The 24,483-nt window shown below is 38.0% G+C and overlaps 1 protein-coding gene across 44 annotated transcripts in view; it reads right to left on the reverse strand.

The window, feature by feature from the left end:
- NUMB (NUMB endocytic adaptor protein) overlaps positions 1-24,483 on the reverse strand; it is a 177,330-nt gene that overhangs the window by 48,696 nt on the left and 104,151 nt on the right. For all 44 annotated transcript variants that reach the window (XM_078335346.1, XM_078335355.1, XM_078335344.1 and 41 more), the window contains one exon: positions 2,409-2,483. In XM_078335346.1, coding sequence (XP_078191472.1) covers positions 2,409-2,483 — 75 coding nt within the window. The remainder of the gene's footprint in view (positions 1-2,408; positions 2,484-24,483) is intronic.

Below are 24,483 nucleotides of genomic sequence, written 5' to 3' on the forward strand. Positions count from 1 at the left end.
TGTTTCAGTCACTGTTCCATGCATAGGAATAATTTTTTAAATGGCTATTTAGTTCCTAATTCTGATGAATACAAAAACATTAACTTTTATTATTTAAATACCCCTATGCTTTAAGCAATCAGGCTTATAGTCTATTATCTTCTTGGTTTAAAAAAAGGTAAAATAAAAAAAAATCCACTGAAACATTAGTTTTAAAACTAGACAGTTAATAGTGGCTATCTCTGGGATTGTAGGAGATTTCATTTTATTTGTGTACTTTTTTGGTTCATTTGTATTTTATACAATAAACATATATTGCTTATATCATAAAGAGATGATCCTAATTAAAAGTATTTAAAAAAAACAACAAAACTAGACAGTTAAGAGGATTAACTGCTCATTTAACAATGAAATACCATTTCTCAATATGTTCTGGGCAAACTTAAACCATCTCTAGCTTTTCCTTACTTACAGTGTCACATGAAGCCATACTTTGAATCAGAAGACTTTCTAAAGGCTCATTCCATAGTAGCCATTTCACCATAAGTTGTGTAAATTATAAGATTTTAATAATTATTTATAGTTGTTTCAGGGCTATCTAGTCTGTTTACTGATTTGTTTTCAGTCATTAATGTAAAATATTCTTCAATGGACAAATAATTGCATTACTTTAAAAATACATTTTTAGCTAAAATAATCTTGTTTGTGTATTTATTTATTTATTTAAGACAAGGGCTCACTGTGTTGCCTGTGCTGGTCTCAAACTCCTAGATTCAAGCAATCCTCCCAACTCAGCTTCCCAAGTAACCAATATTTTGTTTATTATTCTTCTAGATGAACTCAGAATTATTTTGTTACAGAAGGAATTAAATTTTTACTTCTCCTTTAAATGAGTTCTGACAAAATGGAAAATTAAATTATCTAAGACTATGTTTAACTGAGGAATATATTTAGGTTAGTGTGGAAGATCTATAATTTCATGTACCACAACACAAGTTCCCCTTAACATAAATGACAGACTGGAGAGCACAGATAAGACTAGCAAAGGGTTGAATCATTTAAGAATTTTAATGATCAAAATCTGAGGTAAAGAGTATGTACAGGTATGCATATGTGTGTGTGTGTGTGTGTGTGTGTGTGTGTGTGTGTGTCTGTATGTCTATACCTTTTTATTATTATTATTATTATTATTATTTAGTTCTTTGTATACTATAGCCAGTTACTTTTCTCCTTCTACAACAGATTCAGGTACTTACTCAAAAATTAAGTCTACCTCTCTGAGTTAGTTGCTTCCTTAATTTTATATTTTTTATATTCAGGAATTATAGATAAGAAGTAATGCAGAATATGCCGAGAAGCAGAAAAGTACTGATTACTAAGCAAATTCAGGGAAAAAAAGCACACATTAGCAGTCAAACTTGTGGCAGCCCACCATACCAGCAAACCCAAACCAACATGTATTTAATGCTGTTGGGGCCATGGCATGCAGAAGTGATGCTTAAAGCTTTCACAGCAAAGTGGGGAAAGGCCATATGTTAGAGAAAAGGAAGGTTATGAAGAGGGGTATCAGATCTATGGAACACTGCTCAAACCTATGGAAAATCTGAAATTAACACTTTAATCTGAATCTTTATGAACTCCAAACTCATTCTCTCCTTTCACTGAATACACAGGCATGTACCTGAGATGTGTTCTATGGCATAGGAGGCAGAGGAAACATTAGTTACCCTGGGAAAGGGCTCTCTACTTCAAGTGTGCTAAAGTTTATGTAAAAGGCAGTAGAAATAGACTGTTTATGTTAGAGGTGCATAGGGAAGAAAATTGGGCAGCAGGAGTTAAGACAATAAATCTCCAAAAAGGAAACCTCACCAGGTATCAACACAGATATCTCTATCCTTTACTTTTCCCCAGGAAGCTATTTTTTATACTATATTTAAAATCCATAATTTATAGCCCAGTTATCACAGTTAGGTTAAGATGTTAACTGTAACTGTTTTATCCTAGTCTTAGAATACTATTCTTCTATCAAATTTCACAGCATTCGTTTCATATGGGTTATAAATCAAAAGCATCTTTAACATAATGTCTGGCCTAAATTGAAGAGGCTGGTCTTACAATTTATATCTTTAGATGAACAACATGAGATGCCTTTAAATTTTTTTATTATTTAAGAAAACTTTTTTTGAAATTAATAGAGACAGGGTCTCCATATGCCCAAGCTGGTCTCGAACTCCTGGCTTCATGCAATCTTCCTGCCTCAGCCTCCCAAAGTGAGCCACTATGCTTGACTGTGATGCTCCTTTTTAACAAGCCCACATCATTTTAACAGAAACACAGTTCTTTCTGGGTCACTAAAATTTACTGAGCAAAATATTTTAAGAAAATATTGATAGCATATAGATCAACATTGGCAATCATCAAATACATACAGCTTTCAGTCTTTTTACGGCATCTTCACAGATGTGCATTCCTCTTGATTCATCAACTTCTACATGACCAAGGTACTGTAGAAAGAAGGAAAAGTTAGGGTTATTGCTATGTTTACCAAGTAGCTACTATACAGTATACTTTACATGTAAATTGAATACAGGTTGAGCATCCCAAATCTGAAAAAATTTGAAATCTGAAACACCTCTGGGTGTCAAGCATGTTGGATAAGAGACATACAACCTGTATTGAAATTCCTACACTAAAATTACACCTCTATTGTAAAAGAGTTCAGATAATGTTACTTTACATATTCTCAGTGTCCTTATGGGAATAAGATTTAGAATAATTATTTCAAAGAAGTGTTATAGGTGAGTAAGTGAAGAAGTACACAGTAGATGCTAAATATTACTTGAATCTACTGGATCTAAAGCATAATAGCCTGTGCTAGAAACAGTTACTATGTCTCTACATATAAAAGCAATCCTAAGACAAAGTGTATATACATAACCCTAAAAAGGCACAAACAAAAATGGCAGTTTTTCAAAGGCTGAAGAAATCTCACACTCCTTTTATGGGGAGAATATAAGATCAAGACAGATAACCAAAACAAATTTTATGAAGGTATTCCATCTGAGCTTTAAAGACGCATAAAATCTGAAGAGGCAAAAACTGAAAGGTTGAAAAACTGTTTCAGACTGAGAGAATTACATAGAGTTATAGGTATGGAATAGGATAACTATGTATCAGTGCTGGGACTCAGAACACATTATGCCAAAGTATGGTGCTGAATGCTTTGAATTAAAGAAGAACCAAGGTCTAATCTTTTCTTGCCCTCCTGACTCTAACCCCTTCTCCCCAAGAGCAGGAGGGGCTTTCTCTGAAGTTCTCTTATCTGCCTAAAGATAGATCCTTCAAAAAGGAGCTCAGTTGTTATATACTCCCTCCCTGGGAATCTTATCAACCAGGTAGATTAACTGTATCACAGGAGAAGAGACTAAAGGTCAACACCCCAGACTCTGTCACAAGCTATCACCTATTCTTCTGAGGGCTGTTCCAGACAACTTGTATCACAGGAGAGACTTTTTATCTGCATAACAAGGCAACCTTTGCTCACTATGCATTTCCTCCCCTCATATTCCCATAGGTTGTCACCACCTCCCCTCAAGTCCCTATTTCTTCTGTAGCTCAGGGTGCCATAAAAATGTCAATTATCTGGCCTTCTTCAAGTCTTATATTTTGTGAGACTCTTATGTACAAACACATAATAAATTTTGCCTTTTTTTTTTTCCTGCTAATCTGTCTACTGTCAGATTATCTCACATACTCAAATACTGAATGTTCAACGGATAGAGGGAAAGTTCTCTTCTCCCCAGCATTAACAAGTATTCCTGTTTGGCCTGAATATGAAATACATGCATCTGGGGAACTGAAGTGCTACAATAAAGAGTCAGCACTTAACCCTAGAGAAAATGGAGATCTAATAAAGATTTTTTTTTTTTTTTTTGCAAGGTAGTAATATGATTCAAGCTGTACCTTAGCATGGGAAAAGTCCTGAGTTAAAAAAGCAGAGGGATGGTAGCAATATAACAAGCACTATCTTTTAAAAGAAAATTTAGGGTCTCGCTCCAGGTAAGATGGAATAGACACACTACACCCTGCTCCTCCCACTGACTGAAACTGTAAAACCTGGACAGAATTCATAGAACAGGTAGGTACTTAAGCTTTCTGAAAAGTAAATAGAAGATTAATCGAAATAGAAGACCAGAATTCAAAGTACTGCGGAAATGGAAAGGAATTTACCTCCCCTTTCTCTCTTTGGTACCTCCAGCCTGAGAAAATAACTTTTATCTGAGGAATGCAAGTCCTTTAACTATCAGGCCAAAAGAGACATTAAAATGAGACTGCAATCATGCCCTACTACACACTTTACCTATTATCTCTCTCCTGAAAATGCTTGCTACTGCCACAAGTAGCTAGAAATAAACCTAATAATGTCACACCAGACACTATAACCCACACCCTGCCTATTGCTTAAAAATGTATAGCCAATCACTAGTCAATGTTACTTCTGTGAACCAATGAGAATTCATGACACACAACTTTGTATCAGCCCACTCCCTATCCTCTTCTTTTGCTTTTAAAAATCCACTTGCTTGCTGGGTATGGTGGCTCAAGCCTGTAATCCCAGTACTTGGGAATCCAAGGTAAGAAGATCATTTGAGGCCGGGAGTTCAAGACCAGCCTGAGCAACATAGTGAGACCCTGTCTCTGCAAAAAATAAAAAAATTAGCACACATCTGTAGTATTAACTATTCAGGAGGGGGAGGCAAGAGGATTGCTTAAACCCAGGAGTCCTAGTCTGCAATGAACTATGATCATGCCACTGCACACCAGCCTGGGTGACAGAGAGAGACCCTATCTCTAAAAAAACAAAACAAAAACTTTTTAAAATAAACAAACAAAAAACACCTGTAACTACTAATTGAAGTGTACATTTAGGGCAACTTGAATCTATGCTCCTGGGTTGCAATATTCAACCTTGTCCCAAATAAACCTTCTATTTATATTAATTTTGCCTCAGCTTCTTCCTTTTAGGTTGACAAGCCTGAACTGAGCACAGCCAGAAATCCAAAAGTGAGTGCTGTGGTACAGAAAGACATCTGGGAGGCCAGGTACAGTGGCTCACGCCTGTAATCCCAGCACTTTGGGAGGCCAAGGCAGGCAGATCACCTGAGGTCGGGAGTTCAAGACCAGCCTGACCAACATGGAAAAACCCCATATTTACTGAAAATACAATGATTAGTTGAGCATGGTGGCATGCAGCTGTAATCCCAGTTACTCGGGAGCCTGGGGCAGGAGAATCTCTTGAACTCTGGAGGCAGAGGTTGCAGTGAGCTGAGATCTCACCATTGCATTCCAGCTTGGGCAACAAGAGTGAAACTCCATCTCAAAAAAAAAAGAAAAGAAAAACACAGAAAGACATCTGGGAAAATCACTCTTGCTCTGGTCTGAGGACCAGTAAATGGAACTCCTAAAGCTCAGAGAGTATGGGAGTCCTCCTCTCTTTTATTTGTTCTCTCACACCTTAGACACCAGGAAATCCTGTGATGGTGTGTGTGGTGGCAGCAGAGGTAGCAACAAAAGAAACCTGCAAGAGCCACACCTCTAAGGGAAGGGGACCTATGTCTCTATTTAGTAGAACAGTGATTCCAGGATGATGGAGCCAATCCCCCTTTTGCTTTTTTCCTTATTGTGGAACTTCATGGTAGCACAGAGCAATGAGAGCCCTAGGTTTCTGGCTAGAGGACAAGAAAGGGAAGCTCCAGGGACCAAAGAAGGCACAGGAAGGGAGGAGCTTGGGAAAGACACCATGAATTTGTGAATTCTTAGGCTTACCCTGCAGCTACACATTTAAGAATCTGATCCTAATTACCATACCCAGGACTTTGAGAGATGAACTAATGTACAGATCACCTCCTGGTTCCCAAACTGACCTCTAAGTGACATATACACAGAATAGATCAGAATAGCACCACAGATCAGAATAGCATTGCAGTGGCTTTGAAAACTGAACTGATGGCTGGGCACAGTGTAATCCCAGCACTTTGGGAGGCCAAGGCAGGTGGATTACTTGAGGTCAGGAGTTTGAGACCAGCCTGGCCAACACAGCAAAACCCCGTCTCTACTAAAATTACAAAAATTAGCCGGTAATGGTGGCAGGCGCCTGTAATCCCAGCTACTTGGGAGGCTGAGGCAGGAGAATCACTTGAACCCGGGAGGCAGAAATTGCAGTGAGCCTAGATCGGGCCACTGCACCCCAGCTTGGGCAACAAGAGCAAAACTCTGTCTCAAGAAAAAAAAAGAAAAAGAGAAAACTGAACTGATATTCGAAGCACATCCCACAGAAAGTGAGTAAGAACCTGTAGCCTGAGACCTAACTGCACTGACTGGCATAGGAAATGTTAATTAAAAAGGAATTAACATTTACTGATTACCTACTGTGTGCCAGAAACTGTGCTGGATGCTTTTATATTTTGTTTAACCTAATAACTACTCAAAAAGGTATGTTTGCTCACTTGATTTTAAAACTGAGGAAAGGAAATGAGGTTCAGGAATGCTGAATAACTTTCCCAAAATTACATACACAGCTAGTAAGGGAAGAATATGGTTTACATTCATGACTTCGAAGTCCAAAGGTCTCACACTTGACTTAACCACAATTCAAAAAAGCTTTCCTGATTTTTCATTCCTATTATAAGGAAATTTAAAAAACAACAGGTTCTTTCCACCAGATTTTTTCCTACATTTAAAAAAATACAATTCATTTCCCTGGCAAATTCTTCCTCTGGCAGGGCTGAAACTGTCAATAACAAGTGAGCCTCTCTGAAAACTTAGTGAAAACATCTAAAATAAGTTCATTATTATTCATACTTTCTCAATTCCTCTCAAGTTCCAAAATTTCCACTTTGAAGATAATTATTAATATGAAGATAATTATTAATTATTAAGCCCCCTGACAAGGAAGCTTAATGACATTTTGGAATATGGTACTGCAGAAGTTCATCATTATTGAACAAAAGTAAAAAATTAGTTAAAAATATAATACCTGTAATTTCCAAGTAAGATTGGTTCTTGGAGATACTCTAGTTCATATACATGGTCTTATAGGGCATAGATTCATTCATTTTTTTAAAATCCTACAGTAAAATTCACTCTTTTTGATTTAGAGGTCTATGACATTTCACAAATGTATATAGCTGCGTAACTACCACCATGATCGAGTTTGATCACCCTCAAAAATTCCCTCATGACGCCCATTTGTAATAAACTCTTCCCCCAATCCCCAGCCTCTGCAACTACCGATCTGTTTTCTCTTCCTATAACTTTTTCTTTTAAAGAATATCGTATTGGCTGGGCGCGGTGGCTCACGCCTGTAATCTCAGCACTTTGGGAGGTTGGGGCAGGCGAATCACTTGAGGTCAGGAGTTTGAGACCTGCCTGGCCAATATGGTAAAACGCCATCTCTACTAAAAACAAATATTGCCTGGGTGTGGTGGTAGGCTCCCATAATCCCAGCTATTCAGGAGGCTGAGGCACAAAAATTGCTTGAACCCGAGAGGCAGAGGTCACAGTGAGCCAAGATGGTACCAATGCACTCCAGCCTGGGTGAAAGAGCAAGACTCCAACTCTCTCTCTCTCTCTCTCTCTCTCTCTCTCTCTCTCACACACACACACACACACACACACACACACAAAAGGAATGGCATATAAATAGAATCATACAGTATGTTCTCTTTTACCACGAAGTAGTATTTCATCGTATGCCTATATCACTATATTTATCTAATCACCAGTTGAAGTACATCTTGGTTATTTCCAGTTTTGATGATAATAAATAAAGCCACTATAATATTCCTTTATAGGTTTTCATTTAAGAAATTTGGTCATATGGTAAATGAATGTCTGACTTTATAAGATACTGCTTGCCAAAATGTCTGCATTATTTTACATTCCCACCTGCAATGTATGAGTTACAGTTGCTCCACATCCTGGCCAATAATTAGTATTGTCTTTTTTTTTTTTTTTGGTATGTAGTGGTATATCTCTTGTCATTTTAATTTGCATAATATCCATAATGACTAATGATACTGGGCATCCACTTATCCACATCTTTTTTTGTATTTATTTGTACCCACATCTTATTTGATGAAGTAGCTGTTTAAATTTTTTGTCTATTCTAAAAAAGTATGTTATTTGTTTCCTGTTGGGTTTAAGGATAGAGTTTTTTTTTTTTTTTTTTTTTTTTTTGAGTCTGTTGCCCACGCTGGAGTGCAATGGCGCGATCTCCGCTCACTGCAACATACCCTCCCGGGTTCAAGTGATTCTCCTGCCTTTGCATCCTAAGTAGCTGGGATTACAGGAGCCCACCACCCGGCCCGGGAAATTTTTGTTTTTTTTAGTATAGACAGGGTTTCACTATGTTGGCCAGGCTGGTCTCGAACTCCTGACCTCAGGTGATCTACCCGCCTCGGCCTCCCAAAGTGCTGGGATTACGGGCATGAGCCACCGTGCCCAACTGAGAGTTCTTAATACACTGAGTTCAAGCCCTTTGTAGACATGTTTTGCACATGTTTTCTCCTAGTCTGTGGCTTTATGTTTCGTTCTCTCTTTTTTTTTTGAGATGGAGTTTCACTCTTGTTGCCCAAGCTGGAGTCCAATGGCACGATCGCGGCTCACCGCAACCTCTGCCTCCCTGGTTCAAGTGATTCTCTTGCATCAGCCTCCTGAGTAGCCGGAATTACAGGCATGTGCCACCATTCTTGGCTAATTTTGTATTTTTAGTAGAGATGGGGTTTCTCCATGTTGGTCAGGCTGGTCTCAAACTCCCAACCTCAGGTGATCCACCTCCCTTGGCCTCCCAAAGTGCTGGGATTACAGGCATAAGCCATGGCACCCAGCCAACTTTTCATTCTCTTAACAGTGTTTTTAGCAAAGCAGAAGTTTTCATTTTGATGATGTCAATTTTTTTAATGGGCTGTTTTTGATATTATATCTAAGCAGTCTTTGCCTAATCCAAGTTCTCAGCAGTTTTCTTATTTAAATTGTAAGCTCCACAATGGTTGAAAATTTGTATGTGTTTTATTTATTCAGGTATGCTAACCACTAGTGTATGGCATATATAATAGTGCTAATTACATATGTATTGTATGAATTAATTCATCTGAAATTTCAGTTTGAGCTTCTCCCTTCTCAACCCTCTTTCTTTTTTCTCTCTCAGAGCTGGGATGCCCATCTTCTCCTGCCCTTAAATAGTAATTTGCAGTAGGCTGAATCTATGGATTCGGAGGGCTGATTATATATGCAAAGCATTTAGTATGTACCTAACAGGAAACACTCAGTATATTTTAGACTCTGAGCAAAAGTAGAATTTTAGGAGTTTCTGACTACTCTTTGAACTTCCCATAGCTTTCACTCTTAATACACAAATTATACACTGATTCTTATTTTTCCAATTTCTCTCTTGAACTCCAGTCCCAAGTTTTCAGTCTCAGCTCACTGCACTTGTTACTTGACCTCGGGAAGGTTACTTAACTATCTTGTGACTCAGTAGTGTTGTTTCATATATTAAAAAGAGTTTATATATTTAAAGAACGTAGTATAATGTCTAGTAATCAGTAAGTGCTCAATAAATAAAAGCTATTTTAACTGTTTGATTTCCTTGGTGGCCTTCAGAGCTTAGCTTGTTGAAAACTGCACCTCCTGTACCTCTGATGTTTGTATTTGCCTGCTTATTTCTTTTACTAACACCTCAGGTCTCAACAGCAAGGGCAAATAATGCAAAGTATTTTCTTTTTTCTTCTTTTTTTTTGTTTTGAGACAGGATCTTGCTTTGTCATCCAGGCTGAGTGCAGTGGTCCAAACATAGCTAACTGTAGCTTTAGGCTCAAGCAATCCTCTCACCTCAGCCCCCAAGTAGAGCTGGGACTACAGGCACACACCACGGCACCCAGTTAATTTTTGTATTTTTTTTTTTTTTTTTGTAGAGATGTGGTTTTGCTGTGTTGCCCAGACTGGTCTCAAACTCCTGAGCTCAAACGTTCTGCCTGCCTTGGCTCCCAAAGTGCTGAGATTATAGACTTCGGCCACCATGCCCAGCCTTAAAGTACTTTCCAGTTCTTCCTCTTCACTTGCCTTTCAATCGGTTACATATATTTTTTTCTTCATAGTCACATTTCTGATCAGAAATTTTGTTGCTCTCAATTATTTGCCAATTAAGTAGAAGCAAAATATAGAAATGGTAAGGTATCTAACCCCTGATTTGGCTGGACGTGGTGGCTCATGCCTATAATCCCAGCCCTTTGGGAGGCCAAGGTGGGTGGTTCACGAGGTCAAGAGATCGAGACCATCCTGGTCAACAAGGTGAAACCCCGTCTCTACTAAAAATAGGAAAATTAGCTGGGCATGGTGGTGTGCGCCTGTAGTCCCAGCTACTTGGGACGCTGAGGCAGGAGAATTGCTTGAACCCAGGAGGCGGACGTTGCGGTGAGCTGAGATCGTGCTATTACACTCTAGTCTGGGTAACAACAGTGAAACCCCGTCTCAAAAAAAGTATTAGTATATACTCCAAGTATTCACACACCTTAATTTCTTTGGGCCTGTGGTTGGGTCTCGCCATTTTCTTATCTGTAATATTATACACCTGTGCTTTCTTTCATTTTCTATATTAAGGCTCATTTCTACTACTACCTTCAACTCAATTCCTCCATGTTTTCATTTTATATTAATATTAAAATGAGAAAGTAGAGTTTTATGATCTCTGAGTTACCTGTAGCATCTGAGGAATGGATACAGGTTTCAAAGCATTTCCAATGGATATCATTCTATTACTTAGCTTAATCAGTTCGATTGGTCACATATAGCTATTTATGCCAGCCAAAAAGAAAAAAAAAAAAAAGGAAGACTTAATAGAAAGAAGGGAACAAAATTATTTCACTTATGGACTATTGTAGAAATGTGGAAATAGAAATAAGCTTTGTGTCTTATTAGACTATGAGAAAAACATGCCCACTGAAATAAACATTATTAAAGAGGTCCTTTTCTTCTCTGAGACACTACCTCACTGAAGAATTGCAGCTGATTTATGCTTTAATGGCTAAAATATTTGACACTGAGACTTCTTTTGTTTGTATGCCTCTTCCAAACTCCTTCTGAGTAAGAAACTTTTATTCACAAAAACGTATTTTAGAAAAACCAGTATGTGGAATTTCAGTCTGGGATGAATTAAGTCATTTTTCCCTTTCTTGAAAAAATTATTAAAAACATAGATTCCCTCCCCCTGCTTTCATGAAGTTATCCATGAGAAGAAACACAGACCTCTGCTGTGAGAGACTCTACAGTCAGCAGTTCCCAACATTAACAAAAGTCACACAATATTTATCAAGTTATAAGGAGCTTTATAGCATCTTAACACGTACATACATAGCCTATGCTATACAGCAAACATAGTACACAGATGTGCACAACACAATAGCAAAACTTGTTTTGAGTCTTTAACCAAAAAGTAAAAGTTAAATTAAAATGGGCTATTATTTAGCTATACATCTGGAGTACAATATACCTGTAGATGTGTATAGATGAATAGCAGATGTGTTCGATTTAATCATACAAGTTTAGAGCTGAAAAAAATGTGAGATCCCAAAACTCTACTTTTCAAATGTGACATTACTTGTCTAAAAAGTTAAGTGAGTTATACAAGGTCATATAACTTAGTAAATTAACAGAGCAAAGAATAGAACTCTTGCTCTTTTGATTTCTAGATCTATCTTCTTTCAACTACCTCACACAATCTCTCTGTTAAAGCTTATCTGCAACTCTCCTTTTTAAGTCATGGTTTAGAGTTTACTGTTCTTACATCTATTAACTTATCATTATTCTTCTTTAAAATGAAGAAAAGATGACAGAATTGGAGTATAGACATTTTGCAAACCTTAATGAATAAACCCAGACAAAGATGATGAAAGGAGTACTGCTATTTTCATCACAAGAGAGAGGATGATAATCGGCTACTGCATGCCTTCTGAACACCACCAATGAAGTATTTCTGGGGGGAAAAAAAAGCTAAATCTAATAAGCCTCTAAAACTACCAATTCAAAAGAAGTATAGACAACAAAGGGACATGTTAAAATTAGTTTTGGGCATTCTCATATTGTTAAGAAGAGAAGGATTAGTTTTCAGGACCTACCAGAGTTATGGGCTACACTGAACACCCCAGGCTTTCATATGGAACACCTGGAAAAGCATGCCCTAGGAATGGAAGTAAATCAAAGGAAGACAGAGCCTTGTTAAAACTATAATTCGGCCTCAATTCTGTTAATACAAAATTTCACAAGGGCATTATTACAAGACAGGAAACTTTACAGGCCAATCTGTCTCAAAAACATAGATGTAAAGTTTCTGAACAAAATATTAGCAAACAGAATCCCTCAATATACTCAATAAATTCGACTACTATGCTGCGTTTATTTCAGGAATGTAAAGTTGGTTGACTATTCAAAATATCTAATCAGTAGAATAAACCATTTAACAATTAAGATAAAAATCATAATCATGTCAGTTGAGCATGGCAGCTCGAGCCTGTAATCCTAGCTCTTTGGGAGGCTGAGGTGGGCAGCTCACATGAGGCCACAAGTTCAAGACCAGCCTGGCCAACATAGTGAAACTCTCTCTCTACAAATATGCCAAAATTAGCCAGGTGTGGTGGCACTTCTCTGTCTCAAAAAAGCAAGAGTCTGTCTTTAAAAAAAAAAATTTATAATCATCTCAATAAGTACAGAAAAAACTTTTGCTAAAATTCAGTTTTCATTCACAGTTTTTAAAATATATCTTAACTGTCCAGGCACGGTGGCTCACACCTGTAATCTCAGCACTTTGGGAGGCCAAGGTGGGCAGATCAGTTGAGACCAGGAGTTCAAGACCAGCCTGGCCAAAAAGGCAAAACCCCATCTCTACTAAAAATACAAAATTAGCTGGGGTATGGTGGTGCATGCCTGTAATCCCAGCTACTTGGGAGGCTGAGGCATGAGAATCGCTTGAACCTGGGGCATGGAGGTTGCAGTGAGACAAAATTGTGCCACTGCACTTCAGCTTGGGTGACAGAGCAAAACTCTGACTCAAAGAAATATACAGATATATAGATATCTATATAAATTTTAATTAAGAGAAGAGGGGAACTCACTTAATTGGAGAAACTGTGGTAAGATTGAAAATGAGGCAAGAATACTTGTCAGCACCAATTCTACCCAGCACTGTACCACAAGCTCTGCCCAGGGCAATGAGTCAAGAAAAACAAATTATAAAAATTGAAATCAAGAAATACAACTATAATATTCATAGACTGGGCCAGGCATGGTGGCTCACGCCTGTAATCCCAGCACTTTGGGAGGCTGAGACAGGTGGATCACTTGAGGTCAGGAGTTCAAGACCAGCCTGGCCAACATGGTGAAACCCCATCTCCTTAAAAAAAAAAAAAAAATATATATAAAGAAAAGAAAAAAAATATATTCATAGACTGTTATTATCGTATTAGTAGAAAAACCAAAAGAAGATTCAAATAAAATACTATAATTAATAACTGCATTTAGTAACCTTGATAGATCTAATTTCTATATACAAAAGTGGTTAATATTTTTATAACAGCAATAAGCATAAAATTAATTTTAAAATTTACCATTTGTATTGGTATCAAAACTGAATGCTTGATTTCATCCCCCATTCACAAATCTACTCTTCTATCAACAGTCTTCCCCAAATTAATATATGGGAACTCTACCCTTCCAATTGCTCAAATGAAAAACACTGGTACAGTCCAGGTGCAGTGGCTCACACCTGTAATCCCAGAACTTTGGGAAGTTGAGGTGGGAGAATTGCTTGAGGCCAGGAGTTTGAGATCAGCTTGGACAACATAGCGAGACCCCCAGCTCTACAAAAAAAATTAAAAATCAGCCAGGCATCTGTATGTAGTCTCAACTACTCAAGAGGCTAAGGCAAGAGGATCACTAGCTCAGGACTTCAAGGCTGTAGTGATTTATGACTGTGCCATTACACACCAGACTGGGTGACAGAGGATGATCCTGTCTCTTAAAAAACAAGCAAAGGAAAAAAAACTGGTACAATTCTTGACTTCTCTTTCTCTTGTGACACTTCACAAATCTAATCTATCAATAAATGATATCAGCTCTACCTACAAAACATATCCAGAATCTGGTCCCTTCTTACCACTTCCTCTGTCATTACCCTAACATAAGCCATATCATCTTTCATCTGAACTTTTGTGAAAGCCTCTTAAATGATTTCTTTGGTATTACACTTGCTCGTCTATAGCAGATTCTCAGCACAGGAGCCAGAATGATCCTTTTAACAGACATGTCATACAATGCCACTCCTCTGTTCAGAAGTCTCCCATGGCTTCCTATTTCCTTTCATTCATTCTGAATAAAAGCCAAAATCCTTAAAATGGTCTACAAGGCCCTACACCAGTGGTTTGTCAATGGGGAGTGTTTAGGAAATGTATGTGGGCATTTCTGGTAACAATGACTGGGAAAAATTATTCCTAGGTTGTGGACAAGGGCCCATGGATGACAGCTATCTGGCTTCCTGTATGACATTTGAATGTCCTACTGGACATTCACTTAGAAACTTACTCATAATGGTTTTAGATTAGATGTAACTTCATTTTTTATACACACACACACACACACACAGAGCACTTTTTGCACAAATTGCTGTCAAACAAAGGAAGATTGTATTTTGATAAGAATTTTATCAGGAGTTGTTCACCATAGCATAGGAGTTGTTCAGAAAATAGCATCACCATTTACAATCCACTGTGGTATATGAGTTACCAACACATCACTTCTATCTACATTTGCAGGTATCTTACCCACTGCAATTCTCTGTAAAACGGTACTACTTTAGGTCTTCTAGTTAAGTCAGGACTAATATACTGTCCTGACCTAACTGTCATGAGTGGTAATTTTATGTTAAAAAACTACAATATAGTACTTAGGGAAAGGACCCTCTAGAGCTAAACTACTGGAGTTCAAATTTTACCTTCAAATAATCAGATATTCCAACTATTCCCTAACAATACCATATAACAGAAATCTAACTACTACCTAGGCCACAAAGAAAATAAGTTCTTAAGAGTTACTAAATGAAGCTGAACTTATTTCCAATATTTCATTGCTGATGCAAAGACATTTCTTTAAATTAGAACAATTTTTTTCTTTTTTAATTAAAAAAATTATTCTTTAAGTTCTAGGGTACATGTGCAGAACCTACAGGTTTGTTACATAGGTATACATGTGACATGGTTGTTTGCTGCATCTATCACCCCGTCATCTACATTAAGTATTTCTCCTAATGCTATCCCTCCTCTAGCCCGCAACCTCTGACAGGCTCCACTATGTGATGTTTCCCTCCCTGTGTCCATGTTTTCTCAGTGTTGAACACCCACTTATGAGTGAGAACATGCAGTGTTTGGTTTTCTGTTCTTGTGTCAGTTTGCTGAGAAGGATGCTTTCCAGCTTTATCCATGTCCCTGCAAAGGACATGAATTCATCTTTTTTCACAGCTGTATAGTATTCCAGGGTGTATATGTGCCACATTTTCTTTATCCAGTGTATCATTGATGGGCATTTGGGTTGGTTCCAAATCTTTGCTTGTGAACAGTGCTGAAATAAACATATGTGTGCATGTGTCTTTATAATAGAATGAGTTATAATCTTTGGGTATATACCCAGTAATGAGATTGCTAGATCAAATGGTTTGTCTAGTTCTAGATCCTTGAGGAATCACCACACTGTCTTCCACAATGGCTGAACTAATTTACACTCCCATCAACAGTGTAAAAGTGTTCCTATTTCTCCACATCCTCTCCAGCATCTGCTGTCACCTGATTTAATGATCGCCATTTTAACCTCAATGTGGTTTTCATTTGCATTTCTCCAATAATCAGATAACCAGTGATGATAAGCTTTTTTTTCATATGTTTGTTTTAAAAAGACAAGGTCTCACTATATTGCCCAGCCTGGTCTCACACTCCTGGGCTCAAGGGATCCTCCTGCCTCAGCCTCCCAAAGTACTGAGATTAAAGGTGTAAGCCACTGCGCCTGGCCCCATTTCTTTAAATTTTTAATGTTTCAGGTAGAAGAACAAATTATCATGTTTGCCAGCATACCAGCAAATTTAGCAGTGACGATAACATATCTGCTCAACCAACTGTAACCCTTACTTATTTCATTGGTACTAGACGTGGTTGACATTAACTTTGGATCACTACGTGTCACACAGAGTAACTTCCAAAAAGTTACACAGTGAGGGAGCTTTGAAATGAAACATTATTGTAGGTGCAAAAGATTGTCACACAGGCAATAAAATTATAAACACGGAAAATGTGCTATCTGGGATAAACAATAGAATTTTTAATGCTGTTTGTTAATATTTTATTAAGAGTTTGTGTTGATATCTATAAATTAATTTAGCCTGTAGTCTCCTTTTTGGATGCTATCAAGTTTGAAATACTAAATAAGTAAAAAGAATGTATAGGCTTATAAGAGAAGCTTATAAAGCTTTAAGAAACAGAAAGAGCAACAATTTTGTCTTTTTAGTAAAGCTTTAATAGTATTCCTTGTGAAATGATCTGGGCCTGGTGACTATGTTAGGGGTTGGAGGTTGCCTATGTTGGGGATAGGAGATAAGGTACCTCTTTGATACCTTATGGTATTTCTTCTACATGAATTGGTCTATCTGTATTTTCAATTCGTTTTAGAGTCAGTTTTTGTCATTTATATAACCTTAGAGTATTACCAACTTTATCCAGGTTTTCAAGTTTATTTGTATAGTAAAATTTTAAAACTTCATTCTGTGATTATTTTCCCATTTTATTTTGGCATCTTTGCTTTTATCTTGATAAATTATACTCAGCAATTTCTAATTTGGCCTAATACTTGGCACCAAAATCTTCTGAAATCACAGATTATTACATGTTATGTGGTAGGTCAGTCACTGGATTAGGAACTAGCCTCTGAGAAATACTGAAATAATAAGAGCTCTACTTTCTGTGCTATGGCTAAATGGCTATACACAAAATAAATGCTTGTTACTAAAATACTAAAAATACTATCTGTTGTAACTTCTAGCACAATGGCAGTCCTTATCTCAGAAAGCTGTGGTCTCCAAAACCATTTGGCAAGCAAATCATTTAATAGTGCAAAATGTTGGTTTAAGAGGTAAACAAATGCAATTCTAGCATCCATATCCTCAATTCTCCATCTGGTCTATTCTATTTATACATGTTGGCACAATTCCTAGTAACAACTGAAAAAGTGCTTTATATCCCTAAACCAAAGGGATAAGAAAGCCCTTCCATCTCATTTAACAGTGAATTAAAATAATGAGACCAAATAAACATAACAAATACGTATGAATTCTACGGTTAGCACCTTAATCTCTCTCTCTCTCCAAATATGAATGACCTCCAGAATTTACCCAATAGACGAACCATTTTAGCATGCCATATGTTCTACATAATCTGATAAGATTTTAATTACAAGTTAAAGGATCAGCTAGGATTCTACCAACTTATTTTCAACCAAAAATAATACCAGCATTAAAAAAATATATTAGTAGACAAATACAGATAGATTCTTAGTATATTACTTAAATTGATGAAGCATACCATTTAAATCAGCAGTTCTGTACCATCTGCCCCAACAATCCCATTACTGGGTATATATCCAAAGGAATACAAATTGTTCTACCAAAAATACACATGTACTTTTATGTTCATCACAGCACTATTCACAATAGCAAAGATATGGAATCAATGTAGATGTCCATCAGTGGTGGACTGCATCAAGAAAATGTGGTATGTATGCACCATGGAATATTACTAAGTCATTAAAAAATGTGAAATCATGTATTTTGCAGTAACATGGATGCAGCTAGAGGCCATTATCCTAAGCAAATTAACACAGAAGCAGAAAACCAAATACTGCATGTTCTCACTTGTAAGTGGAAGCTAAACACTGAATACACGTGGATACAAAGACAGGGAACAACAGACTCTGAAGCCTGCTTGAGGTGGGAGGGTGATGGCCGAAAAACTACCTATGAGTTATCATGCTCACTACCTAGGTGATGAAAGCATCTGGACACCAAGCCCCAGTGACATGCAATTTACCCGTTTAACAAACCTGGACATGTACCCAAACCTAAAATAAATTTTTTTTTCTTTTTTGAGACAGAATCTCACTCTGTTGCCCAGGCTGGAGTGCAGTGGCAGGATCTTGGCTCACCACAACCTCCCCCTCCCAGGTTCTAGCAATTCTCCTGCCTCAGCCTCCTGAGTAGCTGGGACTACAGGTACATGCCACCATACCCGGCTAATTTTTGTACTTTTAGTAGAGATGGGGTTTCACTATGTTGGCCAGGCTGTCTGTAACTCCTGACTTCATGATCTGCCTGCCTTGGGCCCCCAAAATGCTGAGCCAAAATTTAAAAAAATCAATAGTTGTCAAAATTTTTGGTCTCAGGACTTAATTACACTGAGGATCCCAAGGAGTTTTTATGCCTGTTATAGCTACTAATAATTACTGTAGTAAAAATTAAAAATAAGAAAATTTAAAGGTATTTAATTCATTTTAAAATTATTAACTCCACTGTATGGAAACTTGAATATTTTTAATGAAAAATAACTATATTTTCCAAAACAAAGAAATTTAGTGAGAAGAGTGGCATTTTGTGATTTAATACTCAGCTTAAAACTCTTGAAAAAGTCCTGGGATCTCACTTTGAGAAGCACTAGATTGTTTTCTACGGGTAATATTTCATTTATTAAAATCCCTCCTCCCCTTAAAAAAATTATCTCTGTAGGCTGAGGGCAGTGGCTCATGCCTATAATCCTAGCACTTTGGGAAGCCAAGGTGGGTAGATCATCTGAGGTGGGGCGTTCAAGACCAGCCTGACCAACATGGAGAAACCCTGTCTCTACAAGTACAAAATTAGCTGGGTGTAGTGGCATATGCCTGTAATCCCAGCTACTCAGGAGGCTGAGGCAGGAGAAATGCTTGAACCCAGGAGGCAGAGGTTGCTGTGAGCCAAGATCACAACATTGCATTCCAGCCTGGGCAATAAGAGTGAAACTCCAACTCAAAAAAAGAATTATCTCTGTTATATCAGCAGGTACAGCAGGTAGAAATGCAAGACAACCTCTGAAACCTACTTTATCATTACTATTACTAAATTATTATATGTATACAGATACTAGTATATTTAAATATACAGAGTGAAGATCAAACCAGCTGCAGTTGCACTTTATTATTATCTAGTAATGGCTCGTGTTTCAATAAGCTTCTCTTTCCTATTCTCTAGCTATTCCATTGTTCTCAAAATCCAATTCCTTAACTTCTCTACTCACTCTCCTACATCTGTCTTCACTTCCTATTTCCTTGAGAAAATAAGTCTTCAGAATAAAATTCCATCAATCTCAAACTCTAATACCACAAACTGAGGTGCATCTGCAGTATATTTTCCACCTTTGCTCCTGTTAAAACAGAAGCACCATTCTTCCTTCATTTTAAAACTAATCAATTCTCTACATGCTTCTTTGTAAAAAGCATTTAATTAATTATGCTTAGGTAGTTTACATCTTAAAAACAAAACAACACAAAAGGAAATCACAGATGACTTATTCACTTTGTTTTTTATTTTTTAGAGATAAGGTCTCGCTTTGCCATCAAGGCTGGGTTGCAGTGGCATGATGACTGCAGCCTCTAACTTCTGGGCTCAAGTGATCCTCCCACTTCAGCCTCCCAAGTAGCTGAGACTTAATCACTTTAAATGAGTACATTTCAGGGTATGTAAATTATTTCTAATAAATCTGATTTTAACCCTCCCAAACTCACATGTTCCTTAACCTCACATTACGTTTGCTACTACTCTGCCTTTTGAAGATAAACTTTTATTTAAAATAATTTTAACAGCTTTATTGAAATAAAGGTTATATATAAGAAACTGTAAGCAGGACAGTGGTCATGGAAGTCGGAATTGGAATCCGCTAAGGAGTGTGTAACAACTCACCTGCCGGAAAAAAAAAAAGAAAGAAAGAAAAGAAACCATATATATTTAAAGTCTACAATTTGCTGAGTTTTTCAAATATGTATATGCCTGAGAAACCATCACCACAATCAACAATAAACACAGCCACCACTACCAAATTTTCCTTATGCCCCACATAATTCTTTCTCTTCTGCCCTTCCCCAATCCTTACACAACCTTTTCAGAAAAGCCTGAATTTGATTTGTTGTCTAGTTTCGTCGTCTCCTTCCTTCTTTTGCATCTACTCACTCCTGAATCTGGATTCTATACTCAGAATTGCACTGTAAGTGCTGTCATTATCATCAAAGTCACCAAGAATTTCAAGTTTTAATCTAATGAGGTTTCATTTCTCACTTAATCTCTTTATAACATTTGACCACTTTCTCCTATGCTGAAACCCTGGTTTCTAAGACCATACTCTCTCCAGGTTTCCCTTCAATCTCTGGCTATTCATTTTTACTCTCTTGGGGAACAGCCTATTTCACTGCCTGTCCCCTCTACATTAGTATTCTTCAAGGGTTTGTTCTAGACCATCTTCTCACTTTCCTAGGCAATCTCACCTACCCACAACTTTAATTTATGTACAGTCAGTCCACAGCATTCAAGGATTTGGCCTCTGTAAATTTGCTTATTCACTAAAATATATTTGTAACCTCCAAATCAAAACTCATGGTGCTTTCTTGGTCAGTGAGGATCTGCATGTGCATGTTCCATAGGAACTTCAAAAGGACTCATTTTCTCTACTCTCAAATTTGTTCTTCCTTAGTGAGTGCCCCTAATATCCTGCTAGTTGCCTCCATGGAAAACCTTTTTTATCAAGCTCACTGGTCTCCAAGGCAAGGCAGGATGAGGCATCTTTTGCCCTGCTATATCTGACTGAGGTATATCTACTTCGAGGCCAGGGAAAAAACATTCCAAATTCTGGTTCTTCTATTGTACTCTGGGAGTCAGTTGTATATAAGTGTATGAGTTGGGGAGGGAAGCAGTGATGTAGGGAAGGAAGAGAAGGGATGACACAGCATAGCGGAGACACTGAACATCCTCTAGAAAGGATTTCAAAAAGCCATTTGGAAAGGATGAAACAAAACACACTCTGAATAAGCTGCCCTGCCTGCACAGTCTCTAAAGCAGAGGTCCCCAATACCTGAGACCATGGCCCAATACTGGTGAGTGGCCTGTTAGGAACTGGGCCACACAGCAGGAGGTGAGTGGAGGGGGGACAAGCATTACTGCCAGAGCTCCACCTCCTGTCAGATCAGTGGCAGCATTTGATTCTCATAGGAGTGCAAACTCTATTGTGAACTACGCACAAGGGATTTAGGTTGTGCACTCCTTATGAGAATCTAATGCCTGATCTGAAGTGGAACAGTTTCATCTCAAAACCACCTGCCCCAGCCCCACAACCCCAGTCCACAAAAAAATTATCTTCCACGAAACCAGTCTCTGGTGCCAAAAAGCCTGGGGACCACTGCTCTGATTTTATGACAAACAAGAATTACACTGAAAGATATCAAAATTTATTCATCTCACACAACATATTTAAAAGCTATAGATTTCACAGCTGATTAGAAAAACGGCTTCCATTACCTTTATTTCAATTATTTCAACACTGTATACCAACCTCTCAGAATCTGTAAATGAAGTGTTAAAATATTATAAATACGATATATATTCACAAGAAATGTCACTAGTTCTAAAGGACATAGACTGAAAAGTAAAAGATCTCCAATCCTCTACATTCATTCTGCAGTTATTTGTGTCTTAATATTTCTTAAACACAATAATCATATATATTTTTTCTTTTAACCATAAACAAAGCCATCCTATATATGTAGTTCTGCAGCTCGCCCTCATCACTTAATAATAAATACACTGGAACCAGGCACAGTGGCTCATGCCTGTAATCCCAGCACTTTGGAGGCCGAGACAGGCAGATTACCTGAGGTCAGAGGTTCAAGACCAGCCTGGCCAACAAGTTGAAACCCTAACTCTACTAAAAATACAAAAAGTAGGCCAGGCACAGTGGCTCATGCCTTAATCCCAGCACTTTGGGAGGCTGAGGTGGGCAGATCACCTGAGGTCAGGAGTTCATCACCAGCCTGGCCAATATGATGAAAATCCATCTCTACCGAAAATACAAAACTAGCTGGGCGTAGTGACGGGCACTTGTAATCTGAGCTAATCAAAAGGCTGAGTTAGGAGAATCACTTGAACCCAGGAGGCAGAGGGTGCAGTGAGCCGAGATGGCACCACTGCACTCCAGCCTGGACAACAAGAGCAAAACTCCATCTCGAAAAAAATTTAAAAATTAGCCGGGCGTGGTGGTGGGTGCCTGTAATCCCAGCTATTTGAGAGGCTGAACCACGAGAATCACTTAAACCCAGGAGGCAATGGGGTGTGATCACACCACTGCATTCCAGCCTGGGCAACAGAGTGAGACTGTGTCTCAAATGCGCGCGCACACACACACACACACACACACTCTCTCTGAAGTCAGTGTTTCCTATGTCAATGATCATCATCTCTGCTCAGTGCAATAAGAAACTAGGTGTCATTTTTAACACTACTCTTTTTCATTCCTTAGATCCAGTTCATCTCCAATTTCTATTACCTTTACCTATGTTTTTTGTTTTGAGACAGGGTCTTGTTCTGTTCCCTAGGCCGGAGTGTAGTGGTGCAATCATGACTCACAGGGCTCAAGTGATCTTCTCACCTCAGCCTCCCATGTAACTCAGACCATAGGTGTTTTGGTAGATACAAGGTCTCCCCATGTTGCCCAGGCTGGTCTTGAACTCCTGGGCTCAAGCAATCCTCCCACCCTGGCCTCTCAAAGTGTTGGTATTAGAGGTGGGAGCCACCAAGCCCAGCTTCCCTTTACCTATTAATTATCTATCAATTTATTTTATTTGTCTTCATCTTCACAGTCACCACCCTAGTCTAAACTACCATTATACCTTTGGATTACTGTGAGAATCTTTTGCTAGGCTCCTTGCATCTAACATGGGCTATACTATACTTCCAAACTATACTGTAGCCAAAGTCATTTTTTCAAAGTGCTTTTCTGGGTAGGAGTTGGTTGAGGACTGAAAAATTACCTGTTGGATACAAATATATAACAGTCCACTATTTGGGTAACAGGTACACTAAAAGCCCAGACTTCACCACTCTGCAATATATGCATGTAAGAAATCATCACTTATATACCTCCTAAATCTGTAAATACATCAATTTTTAAAATAAATAAGATGGCCAGGCACAGTGGCTCATGCTTGTAATCCGAGCACTTTGGGAGGCCAAGGCAGGCAGATCCTTAAGAAATCGAGACCATCCTGGCCAACGTGGTGAAACCCCATCTACTAAAAATACAAAAATTAGCTGGGCATGGGGGCACAAGCCTGTAGTCTCAGCTACTCAGAAAGCTGAGGCAGGAGAATCATTTGAACCTGGGAGGTGGAGGTTGCAGTGAGTTGAGATTGTGCCACTGCACACCAGTCTGGCGACAGAGCCAGACTCTACCTCAAAAAATAAATAAATAGCTTGACAGAGACATAGATAAGACAAGACACTTAACACATACACAAAATGTTTCCCTAATACCACATTCTTGCTTTAAAAAAACAATTTACAGAGTTTGGGAAGATGAAAAAGTTCTGGAGAGGACTGGTGGTGATAACTGCACATCAATATGAATATATTTAATACCACCGAACTGTATACTTAAAAATGCTTACCAGGACAAATTTTATGTTATATGTACTCTACCTTAATAAATAAGTAAATAATGGAAAGAACACACCATTTAATGGCTTCCCCTGTCCAAAATCCTAGCATGGCCTACAAAATCCTGCCCTGCTTTCCTACAGGGTCATCTCATTCAACTTTTGGCATTACTGTTTTCCTTTATCATTCTTTGCTCCTGTCATCCAATGCCTACATATACATGCTTTCAATAATTTTCTAATGTTTACTCACCTTTTCATCTAATTCATTCCCACTCAATCTTGAGATATCGGGTCAAACTTTACTTTCCCAGGGAAGCGTTACTGTGATCCTCTAGCCTAGGTCAAGTTTTTTTGTTACACATTCTTACAGAACTAAATTTTCTTTCTTAAAAATATTTACCTCAGATTGTAACAATATATTGTTAATGTAAATATCTAACTAAAGTCTGTTTCCCTCACAAGAAGACTGTAAACTCTGCAAGAACAAAAACTATGTCTTGTTTGCTTACCACCTAGCATATGCCTGGCATATGGCAGATGTTCAAAAAATATTTACTAAATATATGATATAGATCTACCTTACTTAAAAAAAAATAACTGCAAAGAATTCAGGTTAATGGATGTCACAGTTTAATCAATTCCAGAATTATGGGAATTTAAGTTTTTTTTGGAGATGGAGTCTTGCTCTGTTGC

Source organism: Callithrix jacchus, chromosome 8 (genome assembly GCF_049354715.1).
Source record: "Callithrix jacchus isolate 240 chromosome 8, calJac240_pri, whole genome shotgun sequence".
Lineage (NCBI taxonomy): Eukaryota > Metazoa > Chordata > Mammalia > Primates > Cebidae > Callithrix > Callithrix jacchus.